General features: G+C 43.5%; 1 protein-coding gene and 1 long non-coding RNA gene across 9 annotated transcripts in view; one reads left to right on the forward strand and one right to left on the reverse strand.

Moving 5' to 3' along the window:
• LOC119275582 overlaps positions 1-5,256 on the forward strand; it is an 8,409-nt gene extending 3,153 nt beyond the window's left edge. For 4 of the 7 annotated variants that reach the window (XR_005135757.1, XR_005135758.1, XR_005135763.1 and 1 more), the window contains 3 exons: positions 752-856; positions 2,077-2,161; positions 5,054-5,256. This is a non-coding gene — a long non-coding RNA (uncharacterized LOC119275582). Of the gene's footprint in view, positions 1-751; positions 857-2,076; positions 2,162-5,050 lie in introns of all 7 variants that reach the window. The other 3 variants (XR_005135759.1, XR_005135761.1, XR_005135760.1) reach the window with 2 other exon arrangements.
• LOC119275580 lies at positions 1,831-10,161 on the reverse strand. Of its 2 annotated transcripts, XM_037556450.1 has the most exons (7): positions 9,024-10,161; positions 2,919-3,032; positions 2,677-2,830; positions 2,487-2,557; positions 2,280-2,370; positions 2,067-2,183; positions 1,831-2,025 (listed from the first exon to the last, which is right to left on the reverse strand). In XM_037556450.1, exons 1-6 carry the CDS (start codon positions 10,135-10,137, stop codon positions 2,090-2,092), a joined length of 1,638 nt encoding a protein of 545 aa, XP_037412347.1. In that variant the 5' UTR covers positions 10,138-10,161; the 3' UTR covers positions 1,831-2,025; positions 2,067-2,089. The 2 variants fall into 2 exon arrangements, with proteins under 2 accessions (XP_037412347.1, XP_037412346.1); XM_037556449.1 differs by having other exon boundaries at positions 1,831-2,183.
• Between the last annotated feature and the right edge of the window lie 13,710 nt (positions 10,162-23,871).

Consider the following 23,871-nt stretch of genomic DNA (forward strand, 5'->3'; position numbering starts at 1 on the left):
GGGGGGAGGCATCACAATGTTGGAATTTTAGGGGGAAAAACCATCACAATGTTGGAATTGATCTTGTGGCTAACCTCTATACTTCTATAGGCCAGCTCCAACGCACGCTTAACGTGGGCTTCAAGATCAATTTCATGGTCTTTTTACCCTTTTCCAGGCCGAATGTAGGAATTTCACTTGTGTCGAATCAAAAGTAGTCGTTGGGTGCTTTTTTTGCATGCATCAAACTAATTGGCGATGTGGGCTATCCTGAGTGCTAGCATTATTGGAAGTAGTAGGTTATAGCCATTACTAGAAGCATAGATGCGCTTTGCTGCGCCTGTTGTCTCTCTGTACTGCATTACTTTGTTTCTTGTTTGATGTTTTGCAACTTGAACACGGGCCTCATGCTTTCTCTATACCACATTACTTCGTAAAGTTTTGCAGCTTGAACCTAGGCCTTATGCTTTTCTATGAGTTGCCCCATGTGTTCAATTTTTTGGGCTGTGTGGGTATAATTTTTCTTTCTTTGTATGAAGCAAATAGCTATTGATTTCTTACGATCAGTGATAAAATAAATCCCCGTTAAAAATAAAAAATAAAAATAGGACTATTGGTTTCACGTTTTTCATTTTCTTGTACTAAACAGACTTTTTCTTTTGGTTTAATGTAACATATTTGTTTGCCATATATTTTTTGTGCCAATGCATCGACTGATTTTCTTTTGGTATATTGTTGATCGGTGAGGAGCTTATATTGAACACTTATCCAGATTTTGGTGTCCAGAACATCGAACGGTGGTGCTCTCATATGATGGACTCCTGACTTCATCAAAACGTGAGTTGTTTGCTCGGTCACATGGTCTTTGAGAAGAAAGGTAATTCATGAAGTCATATATTATAGGCCAGCGTAGCCTACCCCAACTTGCTTGGGACTAAAGGCTTTGTTGTTGTTGTTGTATATATTATAGGCCAGCGTCCACTTTTGCTTTCATTAATCACTTCCTCCTCGATGATTTGGAGGAGAAACCACAAGCTTAGTTTATCGACTTAAACCGAGCTGACTACCGCTTGTGTCTGAAGTCTGAACACAACCCAAAAATAGATTGCAGTGCTCACTCGCCCAGACGACGCTCGCATCAAAGCCTTGGCCCTGGTGCCAAACATGAACACAAAGGCATATCGTGATTACAGTTCAGACTGGCAGGATATAATTAGGAACTTGAAAGAGGTGAATCTATGTGCTATGGCGCCATATTGCCGGAGATCATTTCAGGCTGCATTAATTGCTTGTAGCCTTTTTCATGGACACCCGTTGATGCTTGCGGAACCTTGTCTTCATCTTTAGCTCCTTCTCCGCTTTCATGCTTCTCTCGCGGATGGTGTAGGCACTCGTTTGGGGATAACCTCCTCTATGGCACACTCATCATTGGACTCAAACCTATATGTGCAAATGGCATGAAAATCAAGTAGCATACCATCCTCAGGAGAACCAAGAAGACATGCATTAACGATAGAATCCACCTTAGTATGTTTGATTGAAGTAGATGTTGGGCGTGCCTCTTAATAATGGGGCTCTTGACATGATGACGTCGGTAAGATGCGCCGGATCAGTTATCATACCCAATTACCTTAGATTATTTGAACCGTCAATTACCTTAGATTTTGTCACTGGATTCAAATCCAATTAAGGATTAAGACCCTGTGAAGGGAAGCCAACTGCTACACTCAATGACAAAGCCCAGGGTAATCGGTATGGTAACTAATTATAAAATATTCCCAAGGCATAGCACTGTGCCGAGTAGAGGGCAACGGCAGCACCCATGCCAAAGCCACCTATGCCAAGCTTCACTGGAAATTGCAAATGTTCATCCTCTTTAGTACTTACTGCCATACAATACCGCCATCCTCTTTAGTACTTACTGCCATACAATACAGCCATCCTCTTTAGTACTTACTGCCATACAATGCTGCCATCCTCTTTAGTACTTACTGCCATACAATACTGCCATCCTCTTTAGTACTTACTAAACTACAGCCTCTCAGATTGTTTAGATCACTATATTAGTAATCTAAACGATCTTATATTTGTTTACAGAGGGAGTACTAAACTACAGCCTTCCATGGCGTCTGGGCAGTGCGATCCTAGGGCGGAGCCACTGCTTGACATAATCCATCTCACGGTACGTCCAAAAATGCTGCAGTCTGCATGAATGACATGATGATGTTAGTACTAAATTTTAGAAGACAATATGAGAGCAAATGATCAGTGAAGAAATTGTGTATGTTCAACTGTAGTACCTGTTGAAGGTTCTAAAATCCACTGAAAATCCTGAGGTTCGCAGAAACTCAGCGTACCATATACTGGTTTCGTATGGTACTTGAGGATCATCTGCAGGAACACCAAATAAAGAAACCATTCTTAGCACTGACAAGGAACTTAACATGAGTATTCCCTAAAAAAAGGAACTTAACATGAGTATTTAGCAAAACAATAGCAATGCTAACCGTCTCCATGCAAGAGCAGGATTTTTAAGTGAGCGGCTCTCCTGCGAGCAGTCGTCCCTGAGCTCTCCATCCTGCTCTTCAGGGTCATGAACAATACGAGTTTGTATATGAGTTTAACAAATACTACTACGCACATGTCATGAGTAAATCACTAGTATTTATTTTCCTCCAGAATATTAAGGATTCAGACCCTGAGAAGGGAAGCCAGCCGCTAAACCCAATCACAAAATCAAGGGTGATTGGCGGGTATGGTAACCCATTAGCGAATCTACCCATGGCAAAGCATTGGGCAGAATATAATGCAACGGCCGCTCCCATGCCAAAGCCACCTATGCCAAGCTTCACTGGAAATTGCAAATGTTCATTAGCATTAGTTTTTTTAATCTCTTTTACATAATATGATTGACGAAGAAGGAAATTCGATAGATGTACCATCAGGTGGGTCTGACGACAAATAATCCGCGCACTTCTTAGCCCAGTAATCCAGGCCGTGGATGTCATCATGTCCGTACAATGAGTCAATGAATCGCCCCCCCACATCGAGCCCTGTTCAATTTTTCAGACAAAGGTAGTGATGATTTCGTCCCAGAAACAGCCTAGAAAAAACTTGGGAGAAGCAAAGCTGCAACAGGCAGCCAAGCCATACGTAAGTTTTGTTATAAGAATTATGATAATTAGGTGTAATTAATTAAGGATAATCTCCTCTTTTTAAACCGACTGCTATCACGCGGACGGAGATCGACGGGCCGCGACACAACGACTTGGCGTTGCAGATCTCCCCATGGAAACGATAAACAAATAGACAGCGTGCGTGACCTATCTCAGAGAAGAGGTCCTTTTTCCCCCTCTCCAAAGCAGATTCGTTCGTGCGTGCGTACGTTCGAGGAGAGATGAAAGAAAAGGTTGAGAAAGAAGGCGTAAAGACAGAGAGATCGAACGCAGAGATTAGGAGGAGATTGGAGATAATTTACCCTCCGCAGTCGTTGCTGCATTCGCAGTTGCCTCCACAGCACGACATGGTGATGATCTCACTCAACGAAGTGCATCGAGTTCATATGCTCTCTGACTGCGCTTGTTCTGCTTTGGAAGGGAAGCTTGGTGTGCCCGTGATTTATAGAGCTGGGAGAGAGGCTGTCTATCCGCCGTCCACTTCTCGGGCCTACCTCGGTTGGACGCCACTGGTGAGGTGCCCGTCGATTCTATACATCCAATTAATCAGCACCGAAGTACCCAAAACATGCTAGTGCGGCAACCAATGTGGAGTGTGGTTTTCCAGATCGATCAACCAATGAATGATAACTGATGAGGCTGTGCGATGCTGCCAAGCAACCGATCCAAAGCTCGTGAGGGGCATGGGTGCTTCAGCATAGGCGTCCAAGATCCATGCATGTCAAAGATAAAAGACGTCTTCAGTCAAAGAGCTCTGCGGCGCCCTTTCCCATTTCTGCTGATTAGATCGTTAGTTCGCTATTTGTTTTGTGTTGTCTCGGCTTTCCCCGGTTGGTTATGGCTTGTAATAGACATGACAAAGTTGGTGCTACCAGGTTTTCGCCCCATGGCATCCGTTTCGACGGCGAGCGAATGTGGTGGGTTTCCTGGTAGTGCTTGAACTCGCTCTACCCTCTTTCCCTCCTCCTGACAACTTGAACTGGTTTGTATTTCCGTTCTCTTGCCATGGAAGGGGGTAAAGCCCGGTTCAAGAAAAAAAAATGAATGATAATGCCCGTCTGGCCGAGAAATGGCTATTTCTAAGAACCCATGCACGGTTAAGAGCAGTAGAGCTTTCACGCAGCCTACATACATGCATGCATGGCTCATTGCGCTTGCTTGTGCTTATCCATATGCGTTGGTTGGACCTCCCTCTCTACATTGTGTTGTGGTGGACCAACCAAGATGCCTGCTTCCACTGAAGAAAATTATTGAAAGAATGAAGAAAATTCTTGCACTGAGTCCAGACACGTGTAATATTCTATCCATAAATATCTTCTGGGCATCCTAGACTGTCTCCTTTGGTTTGACACAGCGGCAGCTATTTCTCACAAAAACGAAAATTCGCACGGGCACGAAGCTGTGGAAGCTCGCACCAGCCCAGCCGTGCCAGCTGCCCTATTGCATCGCAATCAACAAAGTAGTTGGATCCCGTATGAGGGCACTGTGAGCTTTAAGGTTTAGTTTCTGAAACTTACTCAATTGATAAAGTAGGTCATGCACGCTACTTTTCTTAAAGCACTGTGAGCTTTAAGAAAATAGTCTAATAGTTAACACTACTTTATCAATGACTATAGATGACATAGCACCTTACTATTAGCCATGCTCATAAGGTGCAGTATACACTCAGCACATGTCAGCATTGGATAGAGAAGAGAAGCATTGTGGCCATTGAATTTTGCCGTGTGCATTTTGCAAGAACAACGCATTCACCTCTATCCTTACAGGCATTTCAACAACTAAACCATATGCAATTGTTGTTGAGCAATGTGGCGATTACTGATCAGAGAGACACCTGGACTTACAGTTGGAACTCAAAAGATTTTACTGCTATTAACATGTACAAGTTTTTATAGCAGGACAATGCTGCTTCCCTGCCTTCTTGAAAATCTGGAGATGTGTGGCAATGCCAAGATATAGAATATTTTTTTGGCTGCTCTTGCATGACAGAATCAACACCAGATGCCTCCTCCATAGAAAAGTTTTTTACATGTCTTCTCAGAATTGTGCCATTTGTACTCTAAATGCTGATGAGACTATTTTCGGATTGTCTGTTTGCTTATGTTTGTTGGGCATCCCTTGGCCTACACAAGTTTAGGGGTATCTCAGTCTTGGATGAGATTCTCTTGAACACTAATGCTCTTCCCAGGAATTTTGGTCTAATAATAATCATTATTTGATGCTGGCATATTTGGATGCAAAGGAATGGAAGTATTTTTCAGCAGATCGAACCTTCAGTGGAGTCTTGGAGACTTCTACTGAAAAAAGACCTCAATCTGCTCACTCACAAGATCAAGGCTAGATATGTACTCCCTCCGTATGAAAATACTTGTCATCAAAATGGATAAAAAGAGATGTATCTAGAACTAAAATACGTCTAGATACATCCCCTTTTATCCGTTTTGATGACAAGTATTTCCGGACGGAGGGAGTAGCAAGTTTCAAGGCCTGGATTGCAGCTCACCTCAATTGATTATCTATGTTTAACTTGATGTTTCCAAAAACTGGTGTTGGGTGAACTGTCATATGCTTTGTAGTATTTTGTACCTTTGCTGTTATTAATGAAAATACTGTAGAACGATTGTTCTACGGTCTCTGCTTCAAAAGGACAATGCATGATTGCTGCAAGCATGCCCTCACTTGCTAGCATCGGAGATTTTGTTTAATATGAACATGGTATTCTAAAAACTGGATCTCTCACCTTTGAGATGGTCTTTCCGTATTACCTCTATGAAGTGAATGGCAAAAACAGCAGCCAACAGTGCAGACTAGGAGAAACAATCAACAATAAGTATAAACATATGGCGTATATATATGATCCATTATTGCAGTAACAATCAGCATTTGGTAAGAGATATCATAAACTGAGTTTTTATAAAGTATAAATCCTAGGGAGAAAAAAAAGCAAAAGGTCTAAATTTGTGTGCATACATTTCAAACACCTAAATCAACCTCACAAATCCATCACAACCAAGACAAACAAAAATAATATAAGCATAGCTTGACTTAATAGCCAGAAACAACACATGGACCCCAATTCCATTAAGTTGGCATTTACCACAACAGAAACAACACAATAAACTCAATGCTAACAATCAAAGGAGTATACAGTACCCATAAGACATCACATAACTATGCCATGGCCTTGGCCGACGACCTGAGCCTAACTATGTTGGACACGGCGCAAGAGCACCGCCATGCATCCGCACAAGAAACCGCTCGCTCCATAGGGCCCTGCGAATTCTCATACCAGCGAGCCTTTTGAGTGAGACAGAGCCTAAACATGAATGTAAACCTCTCTGGAGTCTAATGCCAGACCGGCGGAGGGAGTGGGCGGCAATGGAACACAACACAAAGAAAAAGCTCTCAAACATGGTAGGAACGCTGCTTGTTTTCCTAGATAGAGAAGCTTGCATTCAACAAGGCAGCACAGGCACGGTTGTCGGTGGGACATTATCCCTGATTATCTTCAAGATCACCTATGATATGAAGCACCATGGCAACTGACCCAAACAAAGGCACACTGCCTGACGGAAAACGAAGAAAGCCACAACAATCCATAGGAACAACCAAAAAAGGCCAATACACACAACAGGATGAAACAAAGGCACGTACATTAGTTATAGGTAAACAAATATAAACAAGGACAAGAACCTAATGATCTCCCCGCAAAAAAAAGAAACCTAATGATCGGATGGAGGCTCTCCGAACCTTTGCTCTGACGAGAAAAAAGCTACTCCCTCCGTCCCAAAATATAAGAACGTTTTTGATACTAGTACATATATGCCTCGCTTTGATCTGGATCTGGTGGTGGTGGAACGCCCGGAAGAAGCTAAAGGCTGAGGGGAGGAAGATCGACATTGCCACTCTGCAGTTCAGACGTCTAAAGGCTGAACGGACAAGCTGAATAGCATCCGTTTCCACCATGCTCCAAGCTATCAACTCGCCCACCTCTGCTTTTTAGGGAGATTATATAAATATCTTGCTTCCTAAAGCTCTAGCCCTTTGCAAATTAAAGATTGCCCTCAGGCCTGTTATAATGTCGGAGACGCTCTAGCGATGTATGGGTCAAAGATGGGGCATGCACCCCCAGCCGTATGGCCGGGTGTCGTCCCTTGCCCAGGTCTTTGCTGCCAGCGATCTTGCTCGGCTCGTTGACTAATGGAATGAGAAATTCCCAGGTTAAAAAAAAAGAAACTCATACCTCTCTTTATTTCAATTCACAAGGAGTTGCTGCAGTTCTTCGCTCACTTCATTTGTCAACCTCCTTTGCAGAGCTCACTCAATTTTCACTTCATTTTTTAAAAGTTAGTTATATTAGTCGGAGCATACAGGTCACCAATACATCATCTAATTATTTAAGGGTTAAACATTTGCAACAACTTGGTTAGGTCTAATAGCTGATTCATGATGCCTTAGTGGTGATTATGCACCAAAGCAAAGACATCTTTGCTGATGCTCGGTCTAAAAAAGATCAACAAGTTCAGGGATACTAAAGGTGGTATCCGGTAACATGCTGGGGTTACCAGCTCTCTAGCAAAGCCTACAAGATATTTTTTCTGGGAAGGTGATGCCTACAAGATCAGATCTCAACAAGCTCAGGTCACTCTAGCGGTCTAGCCTACGCCGCTTGGACTCAGGCGTGTCGCCGCCACCGATTTCAACTTCAGTTTGGCTAGTTGAGACTGCAGCGGCATCAACGATTTCTTGATTTCCTCCTGCGTTTTCCTTCTCCAAAACGGCATCCGCAGCTGCAAATAGATTGACGCCGCATAAGGATAACAGGACGGATAATTTATAGTACCCAGCTGAATTGGCCAAGTTGGAACCCAGTTCCAGTTCAGCATCTCCTCTTTTGCTACACTAATCGAAGCTGAGTTGGCACATGCACTCAGATAATTATTACCAACAAAAAACACCCTAATACGGTAATACCTAGTAGTTTATGAAGAAGCCAAACTCTTCGTAACAGAATACAGTGACAATTTCAATTAGAAATAGTACCTCCTTAAACATATATTAATTAAAAGTTTGCATATATATGATGAAGGGCAACAGAGTGTGTTTACAAATATAATCTGGCTTCAAGCAACTGCATGAAAAATAGCACGTGATCCTTATACTACTACCTACTAGCACACTACAAGTGAGAACTATACTTCCCTCAAAAAAAAAAAAAGAAGTGAGAACTATACTACAGATGTTTTAAAGAGCTACACACTGATGTATGCATTCCTAGAGACAAATTTTATCAGAAATGTCTGCGTATACAGTGAAGTTCAACAGATACCATCTTTGGAAATAGTATTAAACTAGTCCATCTTTTCTTTTGCGGGGGAAACAAACATCTTAAATGTTAAACTGCATCTTACAACCTAGGAAACAACATGAAAACTATGGAAGGAATACCATATGACAATTTACTTCCACAGTCTTGCCTGCGTCCTGTGCATAAGGCTTTGCAAAAAAGTCATTGGCAAAATTAGTGGATACAAGTGTGCTTCTATTTAGAAGAAGAAAGCTAGAACTCACTGGAAGTGTCAGATCTAACAGCAAGCGGTGCTTTACCCTACAAAAATCCAATTTAAGCCCCTTACAGCGTCACTAAACTAACACAATCTAAACTAACACAGCCTGAAATTTCCAACATTAGCATCCCTTCTCTCCCACAACTTAATAATCAAATTTTAGACTTAATTCAGTATATGTTACACACCAAGATGACACTATACATCTCTCCCAATGTTAACACAGAAACACACCATTTCTCCAGTCACTAAACAAGTAGTAGTAGCAAGAAACTACAAAGAGGGCAAACGGTATAATTACCTGAGCGGAGAGCCGGTGGCAGCCTCCAAGCGTGAACGAAACGGGTGGCGATGCTTTTGCCGGATAGCTCCTCAACCAGCTCGTAGAGCTCGCACTGCACGACCCTGCGGTCAGGCACGTCGACGCTGAACAGGTGCCTGTCCAGGAAGAAGTAGACCACGTCGGGGTCCCTGGGATGGATGAGCGCGAGCACCGGGAGCTGCCTTGTCAGACGAGTCGCCTTGAAGCTCGCATCATTAAAGATCTCCGAGAAGGTCGCTTCATACTCCAGCGTCCACTCGGTGGAGTCCGGATCGGCGAGCGTCCACACGCTGATCTGTGCAGAGCCGAAGCTGCTACGGTTCTTGTACATGTCCACGAACCGGAGCTTGCCCCGGCTGACAGCCACGCGGCGGTACTTGTCGAGCACTGCACAATCTTCCCCGTACTTGAGCGCCTTGCGCGGCGGGAGTGGGACGAAGCTCAGCACAGGCGCGTCCGCGAAGGGGTCGCAGGTGATGAGGCCCCAGGAGAGGTCGACCCACCAGAGCCTCCCGGAGTGCGAGACCACGCCGTTGGGGGTCAAGGGGCGGGAGCGGGACGGAAGCGGGTAGGCGACGGTCTTCCTGTCCCACTGCCCGGATTGCGACGAGAAGCAGAGGAGGTCGGCTTGCTCGCCGCCGGCGATCGGCTGGAGCTCAGCGACCATGTAGCGGCCTGCGCCCTCGGGGCCGGGGGAGGCGATGAGGCCGAGGCGGCCCGGGTTCATGATGCGCTCGGGGTTGGGGAGCGGGAAGGCCGAGGCGGATTTGGAGTCGAGGACGAAGTAGCCCGCGACGAATGGGCGCCAGCAGACCTCCTGGCGGCCGGGGAGGTCGACGATGGCGGGGCCCGCGGCGGGGCCCTGGGAGGCGTGGAGGAGGAGGAGGCCGGAGCGGTCGACGGCGAGGACGGAGGGGAAGTTGTCGGAGGTGGTTTGGCCCGGGAAGATGCGCGGGGGGATGGTGAGGAGCGCGACGCGCGGCGGCGCCGGCAGCGCGAGGGAGAGGTCGGCGCCCGGAGGAAGATCGGCGTCGGCGGCCAACACCTTGGCCACGCGGCCCAGGATGACCCACGACGGCGACGCGGACGCCATCTCGGCTCTGAATGCGTGCCCTGGACCCGGACGTGGTGGTGGTGACGGTTAGGTTTCAATCAAGGCTTAAAGGGTGGCGTGCTTAAGGGGGCGAGCAAAGCATGCGAGCGGAATGGCTCGTCTGGAACGCGCATCCGGGTCCGATCGGTCGCACGCTGACGCAATCAGTCGGCTTTTTTTTTTGAACATACGACCGACTGACGCAATCAGTCGGCTTGATCAGGCGGAACACAGGACCTAACTTTAAGAAGGGAAAAAACATAATCAACTTTATTCCTCAAATGAAAGCCATATCGTTTTGTTAATGCAAAATACTTTTTTTTTATTTTTTTGATGTAATGCCATCAAGAAATATCGTTTCCAAGAAGATTGGAAATAAAGTCGGGGATTAACTCATTCCAAAGACCAGAGGATCTTATCTAAAAGAATGCCTAGCTAATATGTTTGAATGTGATCCCGGCAAGGTCCAAAGCCATCTCCTTACATTTCATAACGACCATCACATCTGGTCCTATGTATTCATCCATTAGCTTGATTGAGTCCGCCCTAAAAGAACAGTTCGACTCTATCTCCACCTTACTACACCCTAGGTTAGCACACAGGAACATATGATGCGTTTGGTAGCCTGCATTAGGCCCAGCCAGGCCCACGCGGGATGAAAATGGGATGTTTTGATGCATGTGTTTACTGTTTGGTCCGCATAGCACGAACCTCAAAGCACCCCTCAGCCTGGCCCGCTAGGAATGGCCGATTCGGCCGTTTCCAACGAGCCAGGCTCGAGCGATGCAGGAAAGGTGAACGCCTAGGGGAGGGAGATGGCGGGAGCAATGGCGCATCTCCGAAAAAGCGGCGGGACGAATTCAAGTCACCACCCGCCGATTCGGTCGCCCTATATATCGAGGGTCACCGCCGCGGCAAAACTCCCGCCACCATTTCCCCCCTGTCGAGCTTTCCCTCCGGCGCGGATCCACTTCGACGACGTGGTAAGCGGCGCATCTACTTCGGCGACCGGTTGACTACGCCGGGGGTCGACTCCTCCTCCTCACCGACATGCCAGGCACCTCCTCCGTGGCCGTTCCGATGGCCTCTATAAGTTCAATCACCACCTCCTCTCTTCTAGTTCTAGCTAGATCTGTCCATGTGCTAAGGTTAGGCCGTCCAATCTATTTGATTGTGATGGTGTAGTAGCTAGTTGTGACGGATTTGGAGCATGCTAGGGGTTGTTTCCATGTGGGCAAGTGTTTGTAGTTAGTGGTCAACGATGAATCGGTGGTATGCTAGTGTGCAAGTGTTGAACAAGATTATCCATGTGTCCATGATTAACACTCTGTTCTCCATGATTAGTGCTCTGTTATGCTGTGGTATGCTTGTGCATGTGTTACTACTAGTTTGATATGTCCATGATGTAATGCTAATTCAATCTATCCAAGATGTAATGCTAATTCGATCTGTCCAAGATCTACTCTTTTAATAGTTCATGCTGCTGCTCTTAAGGCAGCAACAAAGGAGAAGAAGGATGGCAGAGGGAACAACATGAAATGGTAGCCGTTCCTCTCCACTTTTGTGCTTAACAAGATGTGTGAGATCATAGCTAGTGGAGTGAGGACTAACAAGGGCTTCAAGGAGGTGCACTTGAAACCTTGTTGCAAAGTAGGTGTTCGACTTCTGTGGACAGGAGGTCACCTCGACCCAGGTGTAAAACCACCTGAGGAAGTGGAGAGCTCGATGGATCCAAGTGTCCAAGCTCAAAGACCTTAGCGGTGCTTCATGGGATGAGGACACCTGCTCGATCCTTCTGGAGGCAGAGCACTACCAAGGCCACGTCGCGGTTAGCTCGCAAACCATGCCATTCTAACAGACCGGCAGTTCAAGCCTATGAACTATTGCCATACTAAAAACATGTCTGCCCTGTTTCTTCTTAGGCTCATCCCAAGGAGGCTGAGTTCCTCAATACCCCTATCCAGAACTACCACTAGATGCAGCAGATCATCTCCTTCGGGTTGGCAACCGGCAAGCATGCCATGGGCTCTGGCCAGCCGCTTGGCTCGCCGATGCCGGAGTATCCAGACACCCAGGAGTCAGTGAAGGAAATATGCCCTAGAGGCAATAATAAAGTTATTATTTTATATTTCCTTATATCATGATAAATGTTTATTATTCATGCTAGAATTGTATTAATCGGAAACTTGATACATGTGTGGATACATAGACAAAACACTGTGTCCCTAGTAAGCCTCTACTAGACTAGCTCGTTAATCAAAGATGGTTAAGTTTCCTAACCATAGACATGTGTTGTCATTTGATGAACGGGATCACATCATTAGGAGAATGATGTGATGGACAAGACCCATCCGTTAGCTTAGCATGTTGATCGTTCAGTTTTGTTGCTACTGCTTTCTTCATGTGAAATACATATTCCTTCGGCTATGAGATTATGCAACTCCCGGATACCGGAGGAATACCTTGTGTGCTATCAAACGTCACAATGTAACTGGGTGATTATAAAGATGCTCTACAGGTATCTCCGAAGGTGTTTGTTGGGTTGGCATAGATCGATATTAGAATTTGTCACTCCGAGTATCGGAGAGGTATCTCTGGGCCCTCTCGGTAATGCACATCATAATAAGCCTTGCAAGCAATGTGACTAATGAGTTAGTTGAGGGATGATATATTACGAAACGAGTAAAGAGACTTGCCGGTAACGAGAATTAACTAGGTATGAAGATACCGACGATCGAATCTCGGGCAAGTAACATACAGATGACGAAGGGAATAACATATGTTGTCATTACGGTACGACCGATAAAGATCTTCATAGAATATGTGGGAACCAATATGAGCATATAGGTACCGCTGTTGGTTATTGACCGGAGAGGTGTCTCGGTCATGTCTACATAGTTCTCGAACTCGTAGGGTCCGCACGCTTAACGTTCGATGACGATTTTGTATTATATGAGTTATGTGATTTGGTGATCGAATGTTGTTCGGAGTCTCGGATGAGATCGCGTACATGACGAGGAGTCTCGAAATGGTCGAGAGGTAAAGATTCATATATAGGACGAAAGTATTCGGACACCGGAAGTGTTCTGGGGGTACCAGGTACGTATCGGGTCACCGGAAGGGGGGGCAACCCCCGACAAGCTATATGGGCCTAATGGTCCAAGAGTTGGACAGACCAGCCCCAAAAGGGGCTGGTGCACCCCCTATAGGCTGAATCGGAGGAGAAGGAAAGGAAGGGAAGGGAGAAGGAAATGGGAGGATTCGGCCTCCCCCTTTCCTTCCCCTCCCCCTCTCTTTCCTTCCACCTCCGATGGATATGGAAGGGGGGAGGCCGTCTTGGAGGTGGCGCCCAAGTAGGATTACTCCTACTTGGCGCGCCCCTTGCAGCCCCTCTCCCTCTCCTATATATATATATATATATATATATATATATATATATATATATATATATATACATCTGTGCTATTTTGTTACGCGTTACCCTTTTTGAACTGACGGTTTCAGGTGGTTGTACTGATGTTTTCGAAGCGGTTGAACTGATGCTTTCACTTGTGTTTAACAGATCGTCTTCTTTAGTTCAAAATTTTTTTGTAATTTTTTTGTCGGAACGGGGCGTGTAATATATCGTTGGAAAGCTCTTGACAACCATATTTCAAGTATATTGAACGTTTTTGCAAAATCATTATGGTTAAAGAGCAGTTTTGAAAAAACCGTTTTTTTCAAAACCGAAAACGTGAATCGTATTTTGGACTCAATTTTCAAACCGTTCGTCGGAATTGAGCAAATAAGATGGCGTTGGAAAGCTGGTGAAAATCCGCATCTTCCATATATGTATTGTTTTTTATAATTCTATATGATTTAAAAGTAATTTGAAAAATGGTGAAATTCTGGCGAAACGTATTTTCCCGATTGTTTGCAAACGGTTTGTCGGATTGACGCAAATGATACGGCGTTGGAAAGCTATAGAAAATGCTCAACTTTTTTGTATAGAAATATTTTTCTAATTCTTTACGGTTTAAAAACGAATTCGAATATGGTCAAATTTGATTTTGAACGTGATTTTTTTAAAAAGTTTGTCGATATATGGCAAATAATATACCCTTGGATAGCTATCGAAAATGCGAAACTTAGTCATGTTGAACGTTTTCTCTACTTCGCAACCGTTTAAGAGTAATTTTGAATACGGCATGACAGATCCTGCTGTTTTCTCGTCTGAAAAACAGAGTAGTCGTACTGATATATGTGTGTGTTTGTACTGAACTATTTTTTGTAGAGTAACTTTGAACGGTTCCAAAAAAGGGTACTTGTACTGATGCTTGCATGGGTTTGTACTAAGCGTGTTTTCACTAACTAGACTTTGCTCTATTTTTTGGGTAATATTTTTCTCGTAAGTTTTCAATGGTTTACTGTATCGTCGCCCCTGTACTTGTATGGTTTGTATCATCGAACTGAATGATATTTTATTCAAAAATAAAATGTGTTTGTTTTGTTTCTTTTTTTTAACTCAACATTTTTTTGACAAGGTTGTTCCGGACTTCTCTCATTTTACGACTTGTACTGAGGTACTTGCCAAGCAGGATTTTCACGGGGTTTCTTTTTTTTTCTTGAGTTTTTACAGTTTGAATTTCTAACATTTCTTTTATTCTGAACGGACCACCGTTTTTAACTCGTACTGAGGTACTTACTATGCCCGAACTGGAGTGGCTGTCGTTGAACTGAATGGCATTTTTTTCAAAAAGAAAAGTTTTCTGTGTCTTTTTTTAACTCAACATTTTTTTTGCAACGGTGCTTTGGACTTCTTGAATTTACTACTTAAACTTTTACCATTTGATTTTCCGTGGGTTTCTTTTTGTTTGAGTTTTTTCCCAACCTCATCTGGATTGTCATGTTGAACTTACAACTTTTTTTAATTATGAACTTACTGTGCTTTTACAATGCCAAAGCTAGCAAATAGTAGGACATTCACCCAACTTTTTTAACCCAAACTGATCATTCTCTTTAATTTGAACTGATCATTCATTTCTTAGAATTCAATCTAATCATGGCTTTTACTTCAAACTTATTTTTAGATTCAAACTAACCATTTTTTTCATTTTGAACTGATCATTGTTTTTAATTTGTACTGATTAATTGTTTTTTATGTAAACCATTTCTTTCATTCTTGCATGCACATCAAACGGTCATGTATACCTTCTTTGAAGAAGTAATAATCATATCATCATAGACAGAAAATTTTCCGCACACATAATACATGTACATAAATGACATATACACCACAACGGCTGCACATTTTCATAGATGAATGGCATATACACCACACCGACCGCACATTTTCATATTATCCATAGCACCCACCGCAACACAAAAATCATAGGCCTATTTCCTGCACAGCAAATGTTCAACCACACCCACATGACAATAATAATAATCATCAGAAAATAAAGTGCTTTCGCACGAGGGTTCAAAATTTTTTCCACTAGTGCAAAGCTTGACCGGGCCAAACACTATTGTTCTCTAACACACATAGGAACTTATAGCAATTGGTCATTTGAACCAAGAGCAATAGAAATAAGAAATGTGTACACGGATAGAACTTTGCATCATCAAAATCTAGAGTTAGAAGACATATACATATGATGAGGTTTCTCGATGGAAAAATACGCATATGATACGCATGTAGCAGCACACAATCTGGTTTTGATGTGCATTAAAAAATCTTCACAAATAAAACTTCACTGAGAAGACAAAGGCTACATTTACTGAATGTGCAATAGCAATTGACAAAGAATTACTCTGCATGAACAACGACAAGCCTGAAGCTCATCAATACTAGAGCTGTGCATGGATAGGCTCGACGGTGAGTGCACGGGGGCGGTGGAAGAACAGATAGGACCTCCGGCGATGCCCGGAGCTGGCACAAGGCGCATCGGCCTTCTTCGACCGGTGCTCCGTTGGCTTATGCCAGAAGTAGAACTTCCTGGCCTTCCAAACTAGTACTGGAGACAAGTACCAAAGAACAACATGCATCCGTATTTAGAAGGCATACAAGGGCTACACACTAACGTGAGGTACCAAAAAACACAATAGTTTGTGCATCTTTTAACACAATGACATTTTATGGAACTGCTTCTGCATTTAGACATCCTATGCTCTCATACAGATTAACACAACATCTTGTGTGCTAGAAAGAACATAGTAACACAGGTGAGTGAAATGCATTTTTATCTTTTAGGAATAAGCACAAATACCTTCGGGGTACAAATGCTAGCCATCAATAGTAGCTCAAAAGGCTATTTCTTCCTAAAAAGAATTCTTCAATTTCTAAAACTAAGAGTGTTTTTTCAATTGAACTTGCCTGGAAGTAAAACTTGTACTCTAGTTCCAGTACAAGTATCATGCATATAGTCTGTAAATTAAAAAAAAAGATGCATAATTTACAGACAAAAAGCTTAAAATAGAAGTTGAAACAACAAACAAAACTATGAAGCAAATAGCATCAATGATCTTCTAACTAAAGCATCATACTGTACTGATATTTTTTTTGTCAATGAACTTTTGCAGTATAGGTACTAGAACTCACTAATGCTATTTACTCTTCAATTTTTAATGGCATTTTGAGTACATGGTGAACATCAGTTTTTTAAACACATCCACAGTTGAAATGGATCAGTACATGATGAACAATGTCAGTTTTAAAAGCAAAACTTGCACTGAATCGGTTAAACTTCTTTTTTGCCGTGCAGAGATCAAACTTTTTCAATGCACTTTCTCGTTCATCTTGCATGGATCTACTAAGTTTAGCACAATGAGATCTTATATTTCATCTTTTTATAGCAAGCCAAGCTAGAGTGCAGAGAAATTAAAACACGTTGGATTAGAGACCATTTATAGAGCAAGTCAGCAACACGTTCTTCATCAGCAGCCCCGTACTGTCCCTGTTGTTTCTCCCTTCCTGTCCAACCAAATCATATCGAACTTCACATGGGCAACATTGACACCGACCCAAGAGTTGAACTAGGAGCTGCAGGCGCTGCAACACAGAACGAGAGATGTCACGCGCGTATATGAGAGACCCATGAGGGTTTGTTTTTGTTTGATCTCATGAACTTATCTGGGATGTCGTGTTGAACTTACAACTTTTTCAATCATGAACCTTTAGTGCTACAAATTTTTCTTCTGCACTTACACCCTCTCCGAGTCTGAACTGATGCAATTATGTTTGAATAAGTTAATTGCTTTTCCCTCCTGATATAACTTAATTGCTTTTCTAAATAAGTTAACAATAAACATGATCATAAGAACCTCATTTTCAGTTAAACAGGTACATGTTCAGACACCTAAAAAATCCCAGAAAAATAGAAATAAAACACCCTCGAATTCAATGACTAATAGCACTACTAAAATCACCAGGGGTACTGCAGATTCGCAAGCTCACCTAAGATCAATGGAAGGAGCATCAGTACTTGCGCTACACTCCTCAACACCAAGTCCTCCTCTAGCGATGCACAAACCAATAGAAGTGGCCAGAAAATCAGCTCACCTGCTTCACCAGAAGTAAGAAACAAACAGAAATTCTTCTGCTAGAGACGAACTTGCGCTGCCATGGGCGAGCGGGCAGGGCACCGAGACCAGCAATGGTACCAGCAGGCAGCAGGTCGGTTGAGCGATGAAGCTGGCTCTTGAAGGAAATATGCCCTAGAGGCAATAATAAAGTTATTATTTATTTCCTCATATCATGATAAATGTTTATTATTCATGCTAGAATTGTATTAACCGGAAACATGATACATGTGTGAATACATAGACAAAACATAAAGTCACTAGTATGCCTCTACTTGACTAGCTCATTGATCAAAGATGGTTATGTTTCCTGACCATAGACATGTGTTGTCATTTGATTAGTGGGATCACATCATTAGAAGAATGATGTGATTGACATGACCCATTCCGTTAGCCTAGCACTTGATCGTTTAGTATACTGCTATTGCTTTCTTCATGACTTATACATGTTCCTGTAACTATGAGAATTATGCAACTCCCGTTTACCGGAGGAACACTTTGGGTACTACCAAATGCCACAACGTAACTGGGTGATTATAAAGGAGTACTACAGGTGTCTCCGAAGGTACATGTTGAGTTGGCGTATTTCGAGATTAGGTTTTGTCACTCCGATTGTCGGAGAGGTATCTCTGGGCCCTCTCAGTAATGCACATCACTATAAGCCTTGCAAGCAATGTAACCAATGAGTTGGTTATGGGATGATGCATTACGTAACGAGTAAAGAGACTTGCCGGTAACGAGATTGAACTAGGTATTGGATACCGACGATCGAATCTCGGGCAAGTAACATACCGATGACAAAGGGAACAACGTATGTTGTTATGCGGTTTGACCGATAAAGATCTTCGTAGAATATGTAGGAACCAATATGGGCATCCAGGCCCCGCTATTGGTTATTGACCGAGAATAGTTCTAGGCCATGTCTTCATAGTTCTCGAACCCGTAGGGTCCGCACGCTTAACGTTACGATGACAGTTTTATTATGAGTTTATAAGTTTTGATGTACCGAAGTTTGTTCGGAGTTCCGGATGTGATCACGGACATGACGAGGAGTCTCAAAATGGTCGAGACATAAAGATTGATATATTGGACGACTATATTCGGACACCGGAAGTGTTCCCGGTGATTTCGGAGAAAACCGGAGTGCCGGAGGGGTTACCGGAACCCCCCGGGGAAGTATTGGGCCTTAGTGGGCCTGAGGGGAGAGAGAGGGCAGCAGCCCAGGAGGTGGCACGCCCCCTCCCAAGGGGAGTCCGAATTGGACTAGGGGAGGGGGGCGCGGCCCCTCTTTCCATCTCCCTCTCCCCCTCTTTCCTTCCCCCTTCCTCCTTCCTAGTTGGACTAGGAAAGGGGAGTCCTACTCCCACTAGGAGGAGGACTCCCCCCTCCTTGGCGCGCCCCAAGGGCCGGCCGGCCTCCCCCCTTGCTCCTTTATATACGAGGGCGGGGGGCACCCCATAGACACACAAGTTGATCTACGGATCGTTCCTTAGCCGTGTGCGGTGCCCCCCCCACCATATTCCACCTCGGTCATATCGTGCTGACGGAACTCATCTCCGGAGCTCTGCTGGATCAGAGGCTGGAGATCGTCATCAAGCTGAACGTGTGCTGAACTCGGAGGCTCCGTACATTCGGTTCTTGGATCGGTCGGATCGTGAAGACGTACGACTACATCAACCGCGCTGTAACGCTTCCGCTTACGGTCTACGAGGGTACGTGGACGAACACTCTCCCCTCTCGTTGCTATACCATCACCATGATCTTGCGTGTGCGTAGGAAATTTTTGAAATTACTACGTTTCCCAACAGTGGCATCCGAGCCTAGGTTTTATGCGTTGATGTTATATGCACGAGTAGAACACAAGTGAGTTGTGGGCGATACAAGTCATACTGCTTACCAGCATGTCATACTTTGGTTCGGCGGTATTGTGAGATGAAGCGGCCCGGACCGACATTACGCGTACGCTTACGCGAGACTGGTTTCACCGTTACGAGCACTCGTGCTTAAAGGTGGCTGGCGGGTGTCTGTCTCTCTCACTTTAGCTGAATCGAGTGTGGCTACGCCCGGTCCTTGCGAAGGTTAAAACAGCACCAACTTGACGAACTATCGTTGTGGTTTTGATGCGTAGGTAAGAACGGTTCTTGCTAAAGCCCGTAGCAGCCACATAAAATTTGCAACAACAAAGTAGAGGACTTCTAACTTGTTTTTGCAGGGCATGTTGTGATGTGATATGGTCAAGACGTGATGCTATATTTTATTGTATGAGATGATCATGTTTTGTAACTGAAGTTATCGGCAACTGGCAGGAGCCATATGGTTGTCGCTTTATTGTATGAAATGCAAACGCCCTGTAATTGCTTTACTTTATCACTAAGCGGTAGCAATAGTCGTATAAGCAATAGATGGCGTAACGACAACGATGCTACGATGGAGATCAAGGTGTCGCGCCGGTGACGATGGTGATCACGACGGTGCTTCAGAGATGGAGATCACAAGCACAAGAAGATGATGGCCATATCATATCACTTATATTGATTGCATGTGATGTTTATCCTTTATGCATCTTATCTTGCTTTGATTGACGGTAGCATTTTAAGATGATCTCTCACTAAATAATCAAGAAGTGTTCTCCCTGAGTATGCATCGTTGCGAAAGTTCTTCGTGCTGAGACACCACGTGATGATCGGGTGTGATAGGCTCTACGTTCAAATACAACGGGTGCAAAACAGTTGCACACGCGGAATACTCAGGTCATACTTGACGAGCCTAGCATATACAGATATGGCCTCGGAACACGGAGACCGAAAGGTCGAACGTGAATCATATAGTAGATATGATCAACATAGTGATGTTCACCATTGAAACTACTCCATCTCACGTGATGATCGGACATGGTTTAGTTGATTTGGATCACGTGATCACTTAGATGACTAGAGAGATGTCTGTCTAAGTGGGAGTTCTTAAGTAATATGATTAATTGAACTTAAATTTATCATGAACTTAGTACCTGATAGTATTTTGCTTGTCTATGTTTGTTTGTAGATAGATGGCTCGTGCTGTTGTTCCGTTCAATTTTAATGCGTTCCTTGAGAAAGCAAAGTTGAAAGATGATGGTAGCAATTACACGGACTGGGTCCGTAACCTGAGGATTATCCTCATTGCTGCATAGAAAAGTTACGTCCTGGAAGCACCGCTGGGTGCCAGGCCTGCTGCTGATGCAACTGACGACGTTAAGAACGTCTGGCAGAGCAAAGCTGATGACTACTCGATAGTTTAGTGTGCCATGCTTTACGGCTTAGAACCGGGTCTTCAACGACGTTTTGAACGTCATGGAGCATATGTGATGTTCCAGGAGTTGAAGTTAATATTTCAAGCAAATGCCCGGATTGAGAGATATGAAGTCTCCAATAAGTTCTACAGCTGCAAGATGGAGGAGAATAGTTCTGTCAGTGAACACATACTCAAAATGTCTGGGTATAATAATCACTTGATTCAACTGGGAGTTAATCTTCCTGATGATATGTCATTGACAGAATTCTCCAATCACTGCCACCAAGCTACAAGAGCTTCGTGATGAACTATAATATGCAAGGGATGAACAAGACTATTCCCGAGCTCTTCGCAATGCTAAAAGTTGCGGAGGTATAAATCAAGAAGGAGCATCAAGTGTTGATGGTTAACAAAACCACCAGTTTCAAGAAGAAGGGTAAAGGGAAGAAGAAGGGGAACTTCAAAAAGAACGGCAAGCAAGTTGCTGCTCAAGAGAAGAAACCCAAGTCTGGACCTAAGCCTGAAACTGAGTGCTTCTACTGCAAGCAGACTGGACACTAGAAGCGGAACTGCCCCAAGTATTTGGCGGATAAGAAGGATGGCAAAGTAAACAAAGGTATATGTGATATACATGTTATTGATGTGTACCTTACTAATGCTCGCAGTAGCACCTGGGTATTTGATACTGGTTCTGTTGCTAATATTTGCAACTCGAAACAGGGACTACGGATTAAGCGAAGATTGGCTAAGGACGAGGTGACGATGCGCGTGGGAAATGGTTCCAAAGTCGATGTGATCGCGGTCGGCACGCTACCTCTACATCTACCATCGGGATTAGTTTTAGATCTAAATAATTGTTATTTGGTGCCAGCGTTGAGCATGAACATTATATCTGGATCTTGTTTGATGCGAGACGGTTATTCATTTAAATCAGAGAATAATGGTTGTTCTATTTATATGAGTAATATCTTTTATGGTCATGCACCCTTGAAGAATGGTCTATTTTTATTGAATCTCGATAGTAGTGATACACATATTCATAGTGATGAAACCAAAAGATGCAGAGTTGATAACGATAGTGCAACTTATTTGTGGCACTGCCGTTTAGGTCATATCGGTGTAAAGCGCATGAAGAAACTCCATACTGATGGGCTTTTGGAATCACTTGATTATGAATCACTTGGTACTTGCGAACCGTGCCTTATGGGCAAGATGACTAAAACGCCGTTCTCCGGAACTATGGAGCGAGCAACTGATTTATTGGAAATCATACATACTGATGTTTGTGGTCCAATGAATGTTGAGGCTCGCGGATGGTATCGTTATTTTCTCACCTTCACAGTGATTTGAGCAGATATGGGTATATCTACTTAATGAAACACAAGTCTGAAACATTTGAAAAGTTCAAAGAATTTCAGAGTGAAGTGGAAAATCATCGTAACAGGATAATAAAGTTTCTACGATCTGATCGTGGAGGAGAATATTTGAGTTACGAGTTTGGTCTACACTTGAAACAATGCGGAATAGTTTCGCAACTCACGCCACCCGGAACACCACAACGAAATGGTGTGTCCGAACGTCGTAATCGTACTTTACTTGATATGGTGCGATCTATGGTGTCTCTTACTAATTTACCGCTATCGTTTTGGGGTTATTCTTTAGAGACGGCCGCATTCACGTTAAATAGGGCACCATCTAAATCCGTTGAGACGACGCCTTATGAACTGTGGTTTGGCAAGAAACCGAAGTTGTCGTTTCTTAAAGTTTGGGGCTGCGATGCTTATGTGAAGAAACTTCAACCAGATAAGCTCGAACCCAAATCGGAGAAATGTGTCTTCATAGGATACCCAAAGGAGACTATTGGGTACACCTTCTATCACAGATCTGAGGGCAAGATTTTCGTTGCTAAAATCGGATCCTTTCTAGAGAAGGAGTTTCTCTCGAAAGAAGTTAGTGGGAGGAAAGTAGAACTTGATGAGATAATTGTATCTACTCCCTTATTGGAAAGTAGTTCATCACAAGAACCGGTTCCTGTGACAACTACACCAATTAGTGAGGAAGCTAATGATATTGATCATGAAACTTCAGATCAAGTTTCTACTGAACCTCGTAGGTCTACCAGAGTAAGATCCACACCAGAGTGGTACGGTAATCCTATTCTGGAAGTCATGTTACTTGACCATGATGAACCTACGAACTATGAGGAAGCGATGATGAGCCCAGATTCCGCAAAATGGCTAGAGGCCATGAAATCTGAGATGGGATCCATGTATGAAAACAAAGTATGGACTTTGGTTGACTTGCCCGATGATGGGCAAGCCATTGAGAAAAAATGGATCTTTAAGAAGAAGACTGACGCTGATGGTAATGTAACTGTCTATAAAGCTCGACTTATTGCAAAAGGTTTTCGACAAGTTCAAGGGGTCGACTACGATGAGACTTTCTCACCCGTAGAGATTCTTAAGTCTGTCCGAATCATGTTAGCTATTGCTTCATTTCATGATTATGAAATTTGGCAAATGGATGTCAAAACTGCATTCTTGAATGGATTTCTGGAAGAAGAGTTGTATATGATGCAGCCAGAAGGTTTTGTTGATCCAAAAGGTGCTAACAAAGTATGCAAGCTCCAGCGATCCATTTATGGACTGGTGCAAGCATCTTGGAGTTGGAATAAACGTTTTGATAGTGTGATCAAAGCATATGGTTTTATACAGACTTTTGGAGAAGCCTGTATTTACAAGAAAGTGAGTGGGAGCTCTGTAGCATTTCTTATTTTATATGTAGATGACATATTATTAATTGGAAATGATATAGCATTTCTGGATAGCATAAAGGGATACTTGAATAAAAGTTTTTCAATGAAAGACCTCGGTGAAGCTGCTTACATATTGGGCATCAAGATCT

The sequence above is a fragment of the Triticum dicoccoides genome, chromosome 3B (assembly GCF_002162155.2).
Source record: "Triticum dicoccoides isolate Atlit2015 ecotype Zavitan chromosome 3B, WEW_v2.0, whole genome shotgun sequence".
Classification (NCBI taxonomy): domain Eukaryota; kingdom Viridiplantae; phylum Streptophyta; class Magnoliopsida; order Poales; family Poaceae; genus Triticum; species Triticum dicoccoides.

Excerpts from the sequence above, each read along its gene's own strand:
- LOC119275580 (XM_037556450.1), bottom strand. The coding sequence starts at position 10,137 with ATGGCGTCCGCGTCGCCGTCGTGGGTCATCCTGGGCCGCGTGGCCAAG. Across the intron at positions 2,371-2,486 it reads CCTGCTCTTGCATGGAGACG|ATGATCCTCAAGTACCATAC; the intron begins GTTAGCATTGCT and ends GTGTTCCTGCAG. Across the intron at positions 2,184-2,279 it reads GATTTTAGAACCTTCAACAG|ACTGCAGCATTTTTGGACGT; the intron begins GTACTACAGTTG and ends TCATTCATGCAG.